At 37.7% G+C, this 13,552-nt stretch overlaps 1 protein-coding gene across 13 annotated transcripts in view; it reads left to right on the top strand.

The window, feature by feature from the left end:
• The window catches only part of VPS13B (vacuolar protein sorting 13 homolog B), a 931,639-nt gene that overhangs the window by 306,809 nt on the left and 611,278 nt on the right, over nt 1-13,552 (top strand). Inside the window, exon 18 of one of the 13 annotated variants that reach the window (XM_077809946.1) lies at nt 11,028-11,628. The exons of the other annotated variants lie outside the window; for them this stretch is intronic. Within the exon in view, the coding sequence (XP_077666072.1) occupies nt 11,028-11,143 (116 nt within the window). The 3' untranslated portion in view covers nt 11,144-11,628. Of the gene's footprint in view, nt 1-11,027; nt 11,629-13,552 lie in introns of those variants that run through there. 13 annotated transcript variants of the gene reach the window in all.

Genomic DNA, 13,552 nt, shown 5'->3' with positions numbered 1-13,552 from the left:
ACACTTAGGTTGTGTCTACACTGCAATTAAACACTCGTGGCTTTCTGAATCAGGCTTGTGGGGCTCGGACAACAGGGCTGTTGAATTGCTGTGTAGACATTCAGGCTTGGGCTAGAGCATGGGCTGTGGGCTCCCGCAAGGAAAGTCCCTAAGCCCAGGCTCTAGCCCAAGCCCGGTTGTCTACACTGCAATTAAACAGCCTCGTAACACGAGCCTCATGATCCTGAGTCAGCTGACTCAGGCCAGCCACAGGTGTTTAATTGCAGTGTAGACGTACCCTAAACAGGAAAATGAACACCCAGGAGGACAGCAAATTTAGGACTCGAGAAGTTACAAATATGAACAGAAAAAAACACCCAAGTTTTGTCTTGGATAGTGCATGCTGTTTTTTGTGGGGTATAGTAATTAACACAGGATTATTCAGTAGGATAATAAGATCATTGGAAAGCAGTAGTGAGAAAAACAATACAAAAACTGATAGAGACAATAGAGGACAACAGATTAGATATGAGCTTGCAGTATAATATGATAGCAGTAAAAATGGTATGATTTTGGATTGTATATTCAGTTATCACTACATATATAAAATATATGGTAATTGTTTTCTATGTGGCTCTCACAAGACTTGTAACGGGGTTCTCTTCTCACTATTGGGGCATCTCTTTGTGGCTGCATCTGGGGAATGGCTCTATATGGTCTGATGCCCTTTTCCATCTCTCAATCACACTGTGGCTCCTCTCATGCTCTGGGAGTTGCAGTGCTTACCCTATGTGATTCAGGGTACTCCCTTTTCATGGTTTGGCCCTCTGGCCAGGTCACTAGGTGATTTTCCCCCTTCCTGGTTATAAAAGTCTTACTCGTTGACTGACCAGGTATCATTCCCAGCAGTCCTCCAATCCAAGGCAGTGCCACTTCCCCAATTGCTGGTAGGTGAACCTGGGCCCACCCTATTCTCTGGGTTATAGCTCATGGACCTTCTAATCTGCAGACAAGGTTTGCTCCATCCCAAATCTTGCTGCCATTTCCCTGAGCCGTTTCTATTGCGTCTCTCTCAGGCTTCTACCCCAGCAGCCTTCTGAATAAATCCTTCCTTCAGAGAATGAATCTCAGGGGTTCTCCTCTTTCACTGGCTTTCCTTCTTTCACTCTCTAATGCCCAGCTAGTGACTACAGGGTTCCACACTGCCACCCCTTTCTGCTGCCAGCTTTCTGCCTTATACCAGCCCCTCCTGTGCCTGCTCAGCTGAGCTCCATCCTCAGTTAGGGATTGCATGTCAAACCTAACTCTCCCTTAGGTGAGGCTTATCAGGTTACTTAACCCCCTCTGAGGCACATTAACTCTTTTCGTACTAGTGTGGGATTAATACCCCATCACAAGACAATACCTAGAATGCTGTGTTTTGTTTGGGAATGGAGCACCTATGTACTAGAAAGATGTTTCAGACCTGGAAGACAGTCAATAAGACAGTGATTAACAGAGATGGGCCCAATGAAAACTGTCGAGCAAGGGCTTGAAGTGGTGGTGGCAGGAGGAAATAGTGGTACTCTCCTAAAGTGTTCCATTTACAGTAGATACTACAGATGTTTCAAAATCTAGTTAGTTCTGCTGGGCTCTGCAAGCAGGATGGATTTGATTTAAATCACTAGTGAGGAAGACTTTATTTAATCATGGATTTCTACATAAAAGTGCATTCTTCTTGGTTGTTATAACATTAATACATATTCTTCACAACTGTAGGTTTCATTTTTGGAAGGTACACACTGTACATTTTTAAAGTGATTTATTTTGAAAACTTTTCAGATTAGTTTTACAGCTATATCAGAAAATGAATGATTGATTGGTTATTTCGTTTGCCAAAGGCAATTGAAGCACATATTTATGAAGTCATTGGGAAGTGAACTATCTCTAATTCAACAGATTAATCATTAATAGTTGGAGGATTTTCTTGTCATGCTGAATTAGAAGGAGAACTTCACCAGACAGACATTTACATTGTTTTATTTAACTAAAACAACAACATTATGTATTCTGGATTTTTTTCTTCAACAGCAAACATATGCTTGTTTTGTTAAAATAGTATATGAATTTTTTAATTTAGTTAAACATTCAAGTTTTTTAAAATCAGGTTTATTTTTGTTAAAATTGTTTTTAACTAAAATAGTTAAATGAAATACTAAAAAAAAACCCACAAAAATTAAATTGACTTTGCAGCCAGGTAAACACGAGAAACTTTAAAATATTGGCTTCTGCAGCTAACTCAGTTGTCTTCACTTTCATTTTCCTGTTTGCTCATAATCTGGAAAAGAAAAACAAGCTTTCCTGCTTTTTCAGGTGCCAAATGATTTCTCAGTTAGGAATGAATTAGTCCAAAAGAAGAAAATACTCTTTCTACAAGAGCAGAAGAAGCTACTGCTGTTAAAAATGAGATTATCACTTCAACAGTCTCTGAATGCAAGTGCTTAAGTGACTCCATCAGTTCACTGGTGTGACTTTCTTTAAAACATCATCAGCAAACATATAATTCTTGAATGGTTCATCCTTAGCTCTGAAGTTTATTATAGTTGGCATTATGGAGGGATGATTGCTGGATGTTCATGTCATAGCCAACTTCTCTTCTTCAGCAGTTAAGGTTTGACCCTGGTCCCATTCATTTTTTAATGCTTGTAGTTAAACTCTGTCATTGCGTATTTCTCTTTTTAAGTTCAAAATAAAACAATATTTTATTGTCAGCAGTAAAACAGCTATTTCCCTGCATTTTGTTCAAGGCTACAGAAATAGGCTTCTGGGTACTCAGCATGTGTTCAACATTTCTCTTAAGCCCAATGTTGAGAACTTTGGCTGTGACAGTGCCATCTATTTTTTCACGATTTTGTTCACAAACTGTCATCAGATTAGGCCAGTTCTTGACACAGTGCTCAAAGCAGTCCACTACCGAGTTCCATCACGCGTCTTGGGGGAGAGTTAGCGTGGTTCCTCCCACTTTTTTCAGAGCAATTGTGATAAAATGTCTAGACATTTGAAATTTTTTTCACAGTTTGTTATACTGCTGCTTTTTATAAGTATTCTGCTGTGTGTGAATTTTGTGATGTATCAATTGTTTCTGTAAGGAAGACATTCCCTTCTGCTGTCATCCAGGCACATACAACAGGATCATTGTGGACATTGCTCCACCCATCAAGACTCAGGTTAACAATTTTACCCTCTAGACCTTTTGCACAGTGCTCAATTTCTCTTTCATACACTTTATCCAGCAATTTGCCTGCAACATCTGCTCTGTTGGATGGACTGTATCCTGGTCTTAATGACGGAACCATGTTAATGAAGTGTGGGTTCTCAATCATACGGAAAGGAAAGTTTGTTGCGTAAACAAACCGGGCAATTTTTTCATCAATTACCTCTTTTTGTAATCTGCTGGTTCTTATCACAAACTTATCTATGATTGTTTCTGGATGATGGAGATTTTTTTTTCTTTTTGCTACAGGTGATATATTGTGGCTATGTGACATACATGATGTGATTGAAACACTGTCATTGGCAGATAACTCTGAAACTGTAGAAAATGATGGTGATCTTAAAGGTGGATAGTCTTCAGAATCGTATATGTTGAAGATGGATTCTCCTAAACAAAATAAGTCAATGCAGTTATTTAATTATTATTACCATACTGCCCATTTAGTATTACTTATTGCATTCACTGACAGTACTACTTTAAAGGTGAAATTGTAAAAGGAAGATCTGCCTATTTCAGCTATTTATTTTTTATCACAATTGCATCTAGAGTAACAACTATATTTTTTGCTCAAACATGAGAATTCAAGAATATTCCAGAAGGAAGACAGGCAATCCTTAAGAAAGGAGTATGATGAAAGGAACATGTCTGAACATGCAGGATCTTCAGATTGGTAAATTTAGGTTGGTAACCCTAAATTTACCAATCTGAAGATCCTGCATGTTCAGACATGTTCCTTTCATCATCTTCAACGCAGCTTCCTCCTGAGAAAGAATACTTCTCATGATGTTTCATTCGGGCAACCAGGCCTTGTTGCGTCTCTCCTAGCACTACTCGCTTGTTAGGAACAAAGAGAGGTGACACTCACAATAGACTGCGCAGATCTTTATAATGTGATCGTGTCTCTCCTTTCTTAATTATTTTGAATGGTATTGAAATAGCTAACCTTTCATAAAGATTGGATCTGAATAACCCTGGACTTTGTGGAAGATCAGATCTAAACTTGATGGCCTGGGTCCATCACTCTGATTAAAAGATGGATAGGGATTGATTTATATAGAGAGATTTAAAGAGGTAAATATATATTAGGGCTAACATTTTCAAACTTGGGTATCTAAAGTAAGGCAACTAAATAAGTAGTCTGATTTTTTTTAAAGGTGCTGAGATCCTCTGAACTCTCATTGACTTCACTGGGAGCTACAGGGTCTTAGCACTTCTGGAAATCTTTCACAAGTAGCTTTCTAACAAAGGTGGAATTGTACTCTTTACCTTTGGGGATAATTTATATCCTGTTCTTAAAACAGGAACCTTAGAAGGACAATCTCTTCTATAGGTTTGTCTGTGTACAAATTTGAATATCTATGTAATACTGGAAGAACTATAGTGGCTCCATAGTTAAGGTGTGTGGAGATTTATTTATGTAGTACTTTCCAAAGCACTTTCAAAACATAAATTCTCCACTGTGTGATAGCCTCCATTTTTCCTTTGGGGAAACAGGGACAGAGAGAGATTATGTGACTTGACTTGAATTACACAGCAAATCAGTTCCAAACCCAAGATTATAACCCAAGTCTCTTGGCATTTAGGCCTATGCCTAGTCTTCTACACTACTGTGCCTCCTAGGAAAAAGTCATTTAACTGTCTTTTTTACCATAACATCCCTACAGCTGGACACGCCACATTGTCTGAGGCCACAGACTCAGGTGAGAAAGAATAGGTCACTCATCTGGGTCCCTCTGAAGTTCTTCAATGTTTTCTCTTATCTGGACTATATAATTTGGTTCCTCTGAAAGTGTTGCTACCTCACTTGTTCTCCCACATTCCCAGGTTGTTAATATACTAAACACCTGTATTGAAATTTGGGACACACAGCTGCTAATAGTTTGAAAATTAACAACTTATCTCTACTCTTCTATGCTACATAGCCAGTTTTTGATCTGTGATAGTATTTACCCTGTCACCTGATGGCTTACTATCTTCAGTAGCATTTTGTGAAAGACTTTTTCAGAGGCCTTTTGAAAGTTCAAATACGTTTTATAAACTCTGATTAAAGAATTTCTAGTAGATTAGAATAACACAATTTTCTTTTATGGAAGCCATGTTGTTTTGGCCTGATGGTATCATGGATATTTTAGTGTTTTGCAGTCCTATTTAGTATTATGATTTCAACTAATTTGTCTGGCCCTGAAGTAGTGTTTACTTACTTGTAATTCCTAGGAAAATCAAAGTGCTATTTTAAAAACATAGAACATTTTAATGAAAGAATGCATATTTTTGGTAGCAGCTCAATTACATCATTCTTAAATTCCTTCAGAACTGCTGGATGTTTATTATCTAATCCTGGTGATTTTGCCCTTTAAATTATCCATTTGTTCCAATATCCTCTCTTTTGATGCCTCTGTTTTTTGGAATATCTCACCTTAATTTATCTGAAAAGAGTGGGGGCAGGGTAAGTATGTTGGCTTGATCTTACAGGATGAAGATTGATCCAAAGCATCAGTCAGCTTCTCTGCAATGTCCTTATCCCCCTTAATTGCTCACTGGTTATAGATCACACCCATAGATTGTCTTCTAGACTTCCTGCTTGAAATATAGTGTTAATAATAGGGTTGTCGATTAATCCTATTAATCCTACTGGGGAGGAGGGATAGCTCAGTGGTTTGAGCATTGGCCTGCTAAACCCAGGGTTGTGAGTTCAATCCTTGAGGGGGCCATTTGGGATCTGGGGCAAAAATTGGGGATTGGTCCTGCTTTGAGCAGGGGGTTGGATTAGATGACCTCCTGAGGTCTCTTCCAATCCTGATATTCTATGATTCTATAATCGCAGTTAACTCATGCGATTAACTCAAAAATATTAACTGCAATTAAAAAAATTAATCGAGATTAATTGCACTGTTAAACAATAGAATACCAATTGAAATTTATTAAATATTTTTGGATGTTTTTGTACATTTTCAAATATATTGATTGCTATTACAACACAGAATACACAGTGTACAGTGCTCACTTTATATTATTTTTTATTACAAATATTTGCACTTTAAAAATGATAAACAAAAGAAATAGTATTTTTCAAATCACCTCATACAAGTACTGTAGTGCAGTCTTGATCATGAAATTGTAACTTACAAATGTAGATTTTTTTGTTACATAACTACACTCAAAAACAAAACAATGTAAAACTTTAGCACCTTCAAGTCCACTCAGTCCTACTTCTTGTTCAACCAATCACTAAGACTAACAAGTTGGTTTACATTTATGGGAGATCCTGCTGCCTGCTTCTTATTGACAGTGTCACCTGAAATTGAGAACAGGCATTCATATGGCACTTCTGTAGCCGGTGTTGCAAGGTATTTACATGCCAGATATGCTAAACATTCATATGCCCCTTCATGCTTCAGTCATCATTCCAGAGGACGCGTGTCCATGCTGATGATGTTCGCTAAAAAAAAATAGTGCATTAATTAAATTTGTGACTTAACTCCTTGGAGGAGAATTGTATGTTCCCTGTCTGTTTTCCGCACATTCTGCCATATATTTCATGTTATAGCAGTCTTGGATGATGACCCAGCAAATGTTGTTCATTTTAAGAACACTTTCACTGCAGATCTGACAAAATGCAAAGAAGGTACCAATGTAAGATTTCTAAAGATAGCTACAGCACTGGACCCAAGGCCCTTCAAAATCTGAGAGGGGCGAGGTGTGGAGCATGCTTTCAGAAGTCTTAAAAGAGCAACACTCCAGTGCGGAAACTACAGAAGACAAACCACCCAAAAAAAAAAAAATCAACCTTCTGCTGGTGGCAGCTGAGCCAAATGATAAAAATGAACGTGCATCGGTCCGCTCTGCTTTGGATTGTTATCGAGCAGAACCAGTCATCAGCATGGATGCATAACCTCTGGAATGGTGGTTGAAGCATGAAGGGACATATCGTATGTTAATATCTTTTTACGCTGGTTACAAAAGTGCCATGCAAATGCCTGTTCTCACTTCCAGGTGACATTGTAAACAAGAAGCGGACACTATTATCTCCTGCAGATGTAACCAAGCTTGTTTGTCTGAGCAATTGGCAGAAGTAGGACTGAGTGGACTTGTAGGCAATAAAGTTTTACATTGTTTTATTTTTGAATGTAGGGGTTTTTTTACATAATTCAACATTTGTAAGTTCAACTTTCATGATAAAGAGCTTGCACTACAGTACTTGTATTAGGTGAATTGAAATATACTATTTCTTTTGTTTTTTACAGTGCAAATATTTGTATTAAAATAAATAGAAAGTGAGCAAAGTACACTTTATATTCTGTGTTGTAACTGAAATCAATATATTTGAAAATGTAGAAAACATCCAAAAATATTTAATTTGAAATATTTGTTCTATTATTGTTTAACAGTGCGATTAATCACGATTAATTTTTTTAATCACTTGACAGCCCTAGTTTTAAAAATTAACATGGCATATATTAAATGGATTAAAATTGGTTAAGTGATAGGTCTCAAAATATAATGATCATAGAATCATAGAATATCAGGGTTGGAAGGGACCTCAGGAGGTCATCTAGTCCAACCCCCTGCTCAAAGCAGGACCAGTCCCCAATTAAATCATCCCAGCCAGGGCTTTGTCAAGCCTGACCTTAAAAACTTCTAAGGAAGGAGATTCTACCACCTCCCTAGGTAATGCATTCCAGTGTTTCACCACCCTCCTAGTGAAAAAGTTTTTCCTAATATCCAACCTAAATCTCCCCCACTGCAACTTGAGACCGTTACTCCTTGTCCTGTCCTCTTCTACCACTGAGATTAGTCTAGAACCATCCTCTCTGGGACCACCTCTCAGGTAGTTGAAAGCAGCTATCAAATCCCCCCTCATTCTTCTCTTCTGCAGACTAAACAATCCCAGTTACCTCAGCCTCTCCTCATAACTCATGTGTTCCAGACCCCTAATCATTTTTGTTGCCCTTCGCTGGACTCTTTCCAATTTATCCACATCCTTCTTGTAGTGTGGGGCCTAAAACTGGACACAGTACTCCAGATGAGGCCTCACTAATGTTGAATAGAGGGGGACGATCACGTCCCTCGCTCTGCTTGCTATACCCCTACTTATACATCCCAAAATGCCATTGGCCTTCTTGGCAACAAGGGCACACTGCTGACTCATATCCAGCTTCTCGTCCACTGTAACCCCTAGGTCCTTTTCCGCAGAACTGCTGCCTAGCCATTCGGTCCCTAGTCTGTAGCTGTGCATTGGGTTCTTCCGTCCTAAGTGCAGGAGCTTGCACTTATCCTTATTGAACCTCATCAGATTTCTTTTGGCCCAATCCTCCAATTTGTCTAGGTCCCTCTGTATCCTATCCCTGCCCTCCAGCGTATCTATCACTCCTCCCAGTTTAGTATCATCCGCAAATTTGCTGAGAGTGCAATCCACACCATCCTCCAGATCATTTATGAAGATATTGAACAAAACCGGCCCCAGGACCGACCCCTGGGGCACTCCACTTGACACCGGCTGCCAACTAGACATGGAGCCGTTGATCACTACCCGTTGAGCCCGACAATCTAGCCAACTTTCTACCCACCTTATAGTCCATTCATCCAGCCCATACTTCTTTAGCTTGCTGACAAATAAATGGGGTATTGTAATCAAGTGGGTGTGTTTCTAGAGGGATTCCGCAGTGGTCTGTTTCTGGAGTACTCTGCTTAAAATTTTTATCATTGACCTGAAAGAAAACATAAAATCATCACTGGTAAAGTTTACAAGCAATACAAAGATTGGGGGAGTGGTAAAAAATGAAGAGGTCAGGTTGCTGATACAGAAGAATCTTGATTGTTTGGTAAGGTGGGTGCAAACACACAATATGTGTTTTAATATAGCTAAATATAAATGTGGTGTTCTAGGAACAAAGACAGTAGGCCATACATAGAAGATGGAGGACTCTATCCTGGGATTCAGTGACTCTAAAAAGGATTTGGGGATAATGGTGGATAATCAGCTGACCATGAGCTCTTAGTATGACACTGTGGGTGAAAGAGTTAATGTGTTCCTTGCAGGCATAAATAGGAATCTTGAGTAAGAGTAGAGAGGTTATTTTACCTATATATTTGGTGTTTGAATACCTTGTCCAGTTCTGGTCTTTGCAAGTTCAAGAAGGATGTTGATAAATTGGAGAGAGTTCAGAGAAGAACCATGATAATGATTGGAGTTCAATGTCTTATGGTGATAAGAGCTCCATCTATTTATTTTAATAAAGAGAAGTTAAGGGATGATTTGATCATAGTGTCTAAGTATCTACATGGGGAACAAATATTTTATAATGGGCTCTTCAGTCCAGCAGACAAAGACATAACACCATCCAGTAGTTGGAAGCTGAAGCTAGACCAGTGGTTCCCAAACCTGTTCCGCCGCTTGTGCAGGGAAAGCCCCTGGCGGGCTGGGCTGCTTTGTTTACCTGTCATGTCCGCAGGTTCAGTCGATCGAGGCTCCCAGTGGCTGTGGTTCGCTGTTCCAGGCCAATGGGAGCTGCCAGTCATGAAATGGCTTCCTCAGCTGGAGAACCTGGCAAAGAGTTTTGAAATGGGGTCTATGTTACATTGTCTATGTATGCTGTCAAAAACTGGTCTCTTCTGGAAGAAAATGTGGGAGTCCACTCCTCCAAACATGTGCATAACTGGCCTAATAACTGTCTCATAGTAAAAGTCTTATGTGCTGAATTCCCCTGCCTCTCCCCCCCCCCCCCCCAAATTGGCAGACATTGTTACTAAAATTAGTGTAACTCTGCTGCTTTTAGAAAATTCTGCTTACTGGTAAGGTATTTTATTTTTGTGCGAATTCCCTACTATTTCAACGTAAGCACCATTGACAAATAACATTAAAGGATATGTGTTTCATTTATTAATGGAAAACTAAGATTTAGTATCTGCTCAGGTTTGTAGATAGCTTTTGCATTTTGTCATCCTTACAAATCAGTGAATTTACCTACGACAGATTCTGTAGTTTGAACATTGTGGAGAAGTATGCTGGAAGTTTGCACAAAGTCATTAGCTGTTCAGTTGATTGTTTTCCTTTACTCTATTGCCTTTAACTTATTAAAATATCACCAGGTTTTTTAGTAGAGACTTGATCAAAATAATTCTTTAAGATATTGTTTTCTCTACATCAATAAAGTTATTTTAACACTTATGTGACTGAGAAGAGCTAAGCATGTGTCTTCCAAATGTGGTTTTGACAGGAGAAATCTCTCCTATTACATTTTAATGCTGACATGATACTATTAAAAATAAACAAGATTATCAGAATTATAAAAGATAAAGCAGATTTACTCTATACTGTCCTTTTCATCAGGTATACATATCATAGAGAATTCACCTGAGTTAAGCAGTTCATCTTGGAGCTAAACAAATACAGATAGAAAAATGTTATGTAATTACAATAAATGTGACAAAATATAATATATAACTAGCAGGAAGTTTTATGATATACTAACTGTAATTGATTCCAGTGATTTGTCTGTTATTGCCAATGCAAATAATTGTAACATCTGTCAAAAACCAACCACTACTATGAAAACCTTTTAACATTTTGCACATAATAAACTATTTTATACATAAACTACCTTATTGTTTATATTAAAAACTAAAAAATATTCAGTCTGTTCCAGCCATTCTAACAAAAACTTTAATAAGTAGACATTGCATTAAAATGACACAATCCAGCAGTTATTTGGTAAGGCCAGCACAATCATAAATTTACCATCCATGCTTTTCCAAAAAATACTAACCCATATTGTTCTCTCTGGACCTGTTGCAGGGATGACTAATCCAGCTGCTGAGGTCTCCCTTTATGTGTTTGATGGAACACTTGGCTTGCTAGACTACAGCTGTGTGTTTATGTGCAGTGCACACCTGCAGGGGCCTGACAAATAGCTGTAGTATGCAGAGTATACAAAATTACCCTGGCAGTGCTGCAAATAAGGAAGTTTCTGTTTTGAAGTCCATATGTGTGTGAGCTTGAGATGCCAGCTGGGGTATTTATGTTGCATTGCACAGATGTAAAACTGCCAACTGATTTTATACCAAATAAAGGCTAATCTTTTTATACATACTTGGTGTCAGAGTTATGAAGTGGTACATAAGAATGTTCTCACGACTTAGCTCTTTTAAAATAAAAGCTGACATTAAAAATACTTTCTATTCATATTGTGAGTTCAAGCAAACTGACTGCATTTATTTACGTATGTGTTGTACTATAGAATCTTAAGGGTTTTCTTATTAGTGATGTACACTTGAGTATAAATAATGACTTGATTTATTGTGTGTGCATACAGTATGCTGAATATCCTTTTTTCCTGTAGATCGGTTTAGCTCTGTGTTGAATCCAGTTTATGGGTTCTGAAATGTTAAAGCCAAATTTATACAGCTACTTAACTTGAAAGCTTTGCCTTCCTATTTTCAAGTGTGTTTAATTTATAGCAGACTGAAATTTTTATCAAATAAAACACAGAGATTGAACATTTTTAGCATTGTAAAGAAATACTTTTTTTAAATGTAAGAATTTTTCCAAATGTGTGGGAAGTAGAAATAGCAAAGTTCATTTATTTGCTAAAATAAATAAAAGGTAGTACAGATTTAGGGCTCTATTCTGTTACCACTGAAGTCAGTGACCATGCTTTTGGTAAGAACAGGATTGGGGCCAATAGTAAAGAAAAGATAGATGAAATGATGAATTTATAATCTGTTTTTCCATGTAGCATTTATTTTTAATGCTTTAAAACATATAAAAAGTAGTAATTTTTATCGAGGCATATAGTTTGAGTCTCTGTGTTTCTAATACATTCTCATACTTCTGAACACCCACACACTGACTTCAGTTTCAGTTTTGTTTCCCTCTATCCCCAAAATATACTGTTTTGTCTATGACATATCAAATTCTTTTTATGCTTGTATTTTTGAAAAATTGCTATTTATTCCAAACCACTGACTGTTTGAATACATGCAAAGTTTTGCTTTTGGGTGTCCTTCTGTCAAATTATACATTTGAAACACATTTATCTAGACGTGTACAAATAAATACACCGTGGTGAAATGGGCACAGGTCCTATTAAAAATGGGAGGTACATCTGTGTATACTAGATTGAATTTTATCCACAGATCTTAGAAATTTTTTTTCCCCAAAGGCAGATGTACAACTTAGACATTTTGTTGTCAGTGCTCACCTTTTTGTCGTAAATGGGACAGAAGTAGATAAATAGCATATAAAACGGACAAATGAGGCTAAGACACTGATCCTGCAAAGTCTTAAGTGCATGTTTTAATGTTTGAATGAGTAGTGCCCCCAAAGTTAGGCATGTGTGCAAGTGTTTGCAGGATCTGTGTTTAGATCATATAAAAGCATGGCATCAGACCATATTTATTATAACTATAAAACAATATTTATAGAGGGTAAGCTGGCTAGCATATTTCCTGCCTAAGTAAACAATGTTTTCTGTTTATATAACATGACCTAGAATATGATTTTTACCTTTTGTGTTGTGAAAAAGGATATTTAACAAAAATATTGTTAAATTTGTCAGCAGACATAGACAGTAAGTGACAAACCTTATCCTGATTCAGAAATATAGCATTTTGTTTTTAATTTAGAGAGTTTAGAACACGTCTCAGGGATTTTAGGGCAGAGTTTAGCTGAAGAGATGACGTGCTCTTATGACGGTCCAGCTCAAAGGAAGCTTTGTACTAGATATTATAACTGCTGAGAGCAGAGCTATACGATAGAGAAAACTGAGAAACAATTGAGAAGCACAACTCAAACTGGAAGACAAAAACTTCAAAAGAGATTACTTCTGCTATATGGGATTTAAGAAATCTTAATTATTGTTATATACCCTTATTTACAAAGTACTTTTCAAAGAAATCACTAAACCAAAATTATAAGACCAGAAGGACCAAACTCTTTATTACTCATGTGAGAGATTATGTTGCAAAGATGGCCTGGTTATTTAGTGTCAAGGCCAGCTCTCTTATAGAAGGATATCACTTCAAACAGTGCTGCCGCCACTGCAGGTTGCAAACACACAATTGAAGGCTTCTAGTTCTCAGCTCGTGCACAGATGTCTTTCCATAACTTTAGCCAGTAATTTCTTCAAATTGCTCAGTTTATCAGCAGCACATGTCATCAATCCTGGAGCGGTTGTTCAAGTCAAACTACAGAATCCTTAGCTTACAGACGCAGCTGCAAACAGGTGAACAGGCAGAAAGTAATTTGTGCAGCTTGGTGGCTGTCAGACGAAAGACAGACAATCTGTGTTTAAAACAGATTGCAGGCCTTGCATAAGCCAG

The sequence above is a fragment of the Eretmochelys imbricata genome, chromosome 2 (genome assembly GCF_965152235.1).
Source record: "Eretmochelys imbricata isolate rEreImb1 chromosome 2, rEreImb1.hap1, whole genome shotgun sequence".
In the NCBI taxonomy this organism is placed as follows: domain Eukaryota; kingdom Metazoa; phylum Chordata; order Testudines; family Cheloniidae; genus Eretmochelys; species Eretmochelys imbricata.
This window is presented reverse-complemented; position numbering and strand designations above follow the sequence as displayed.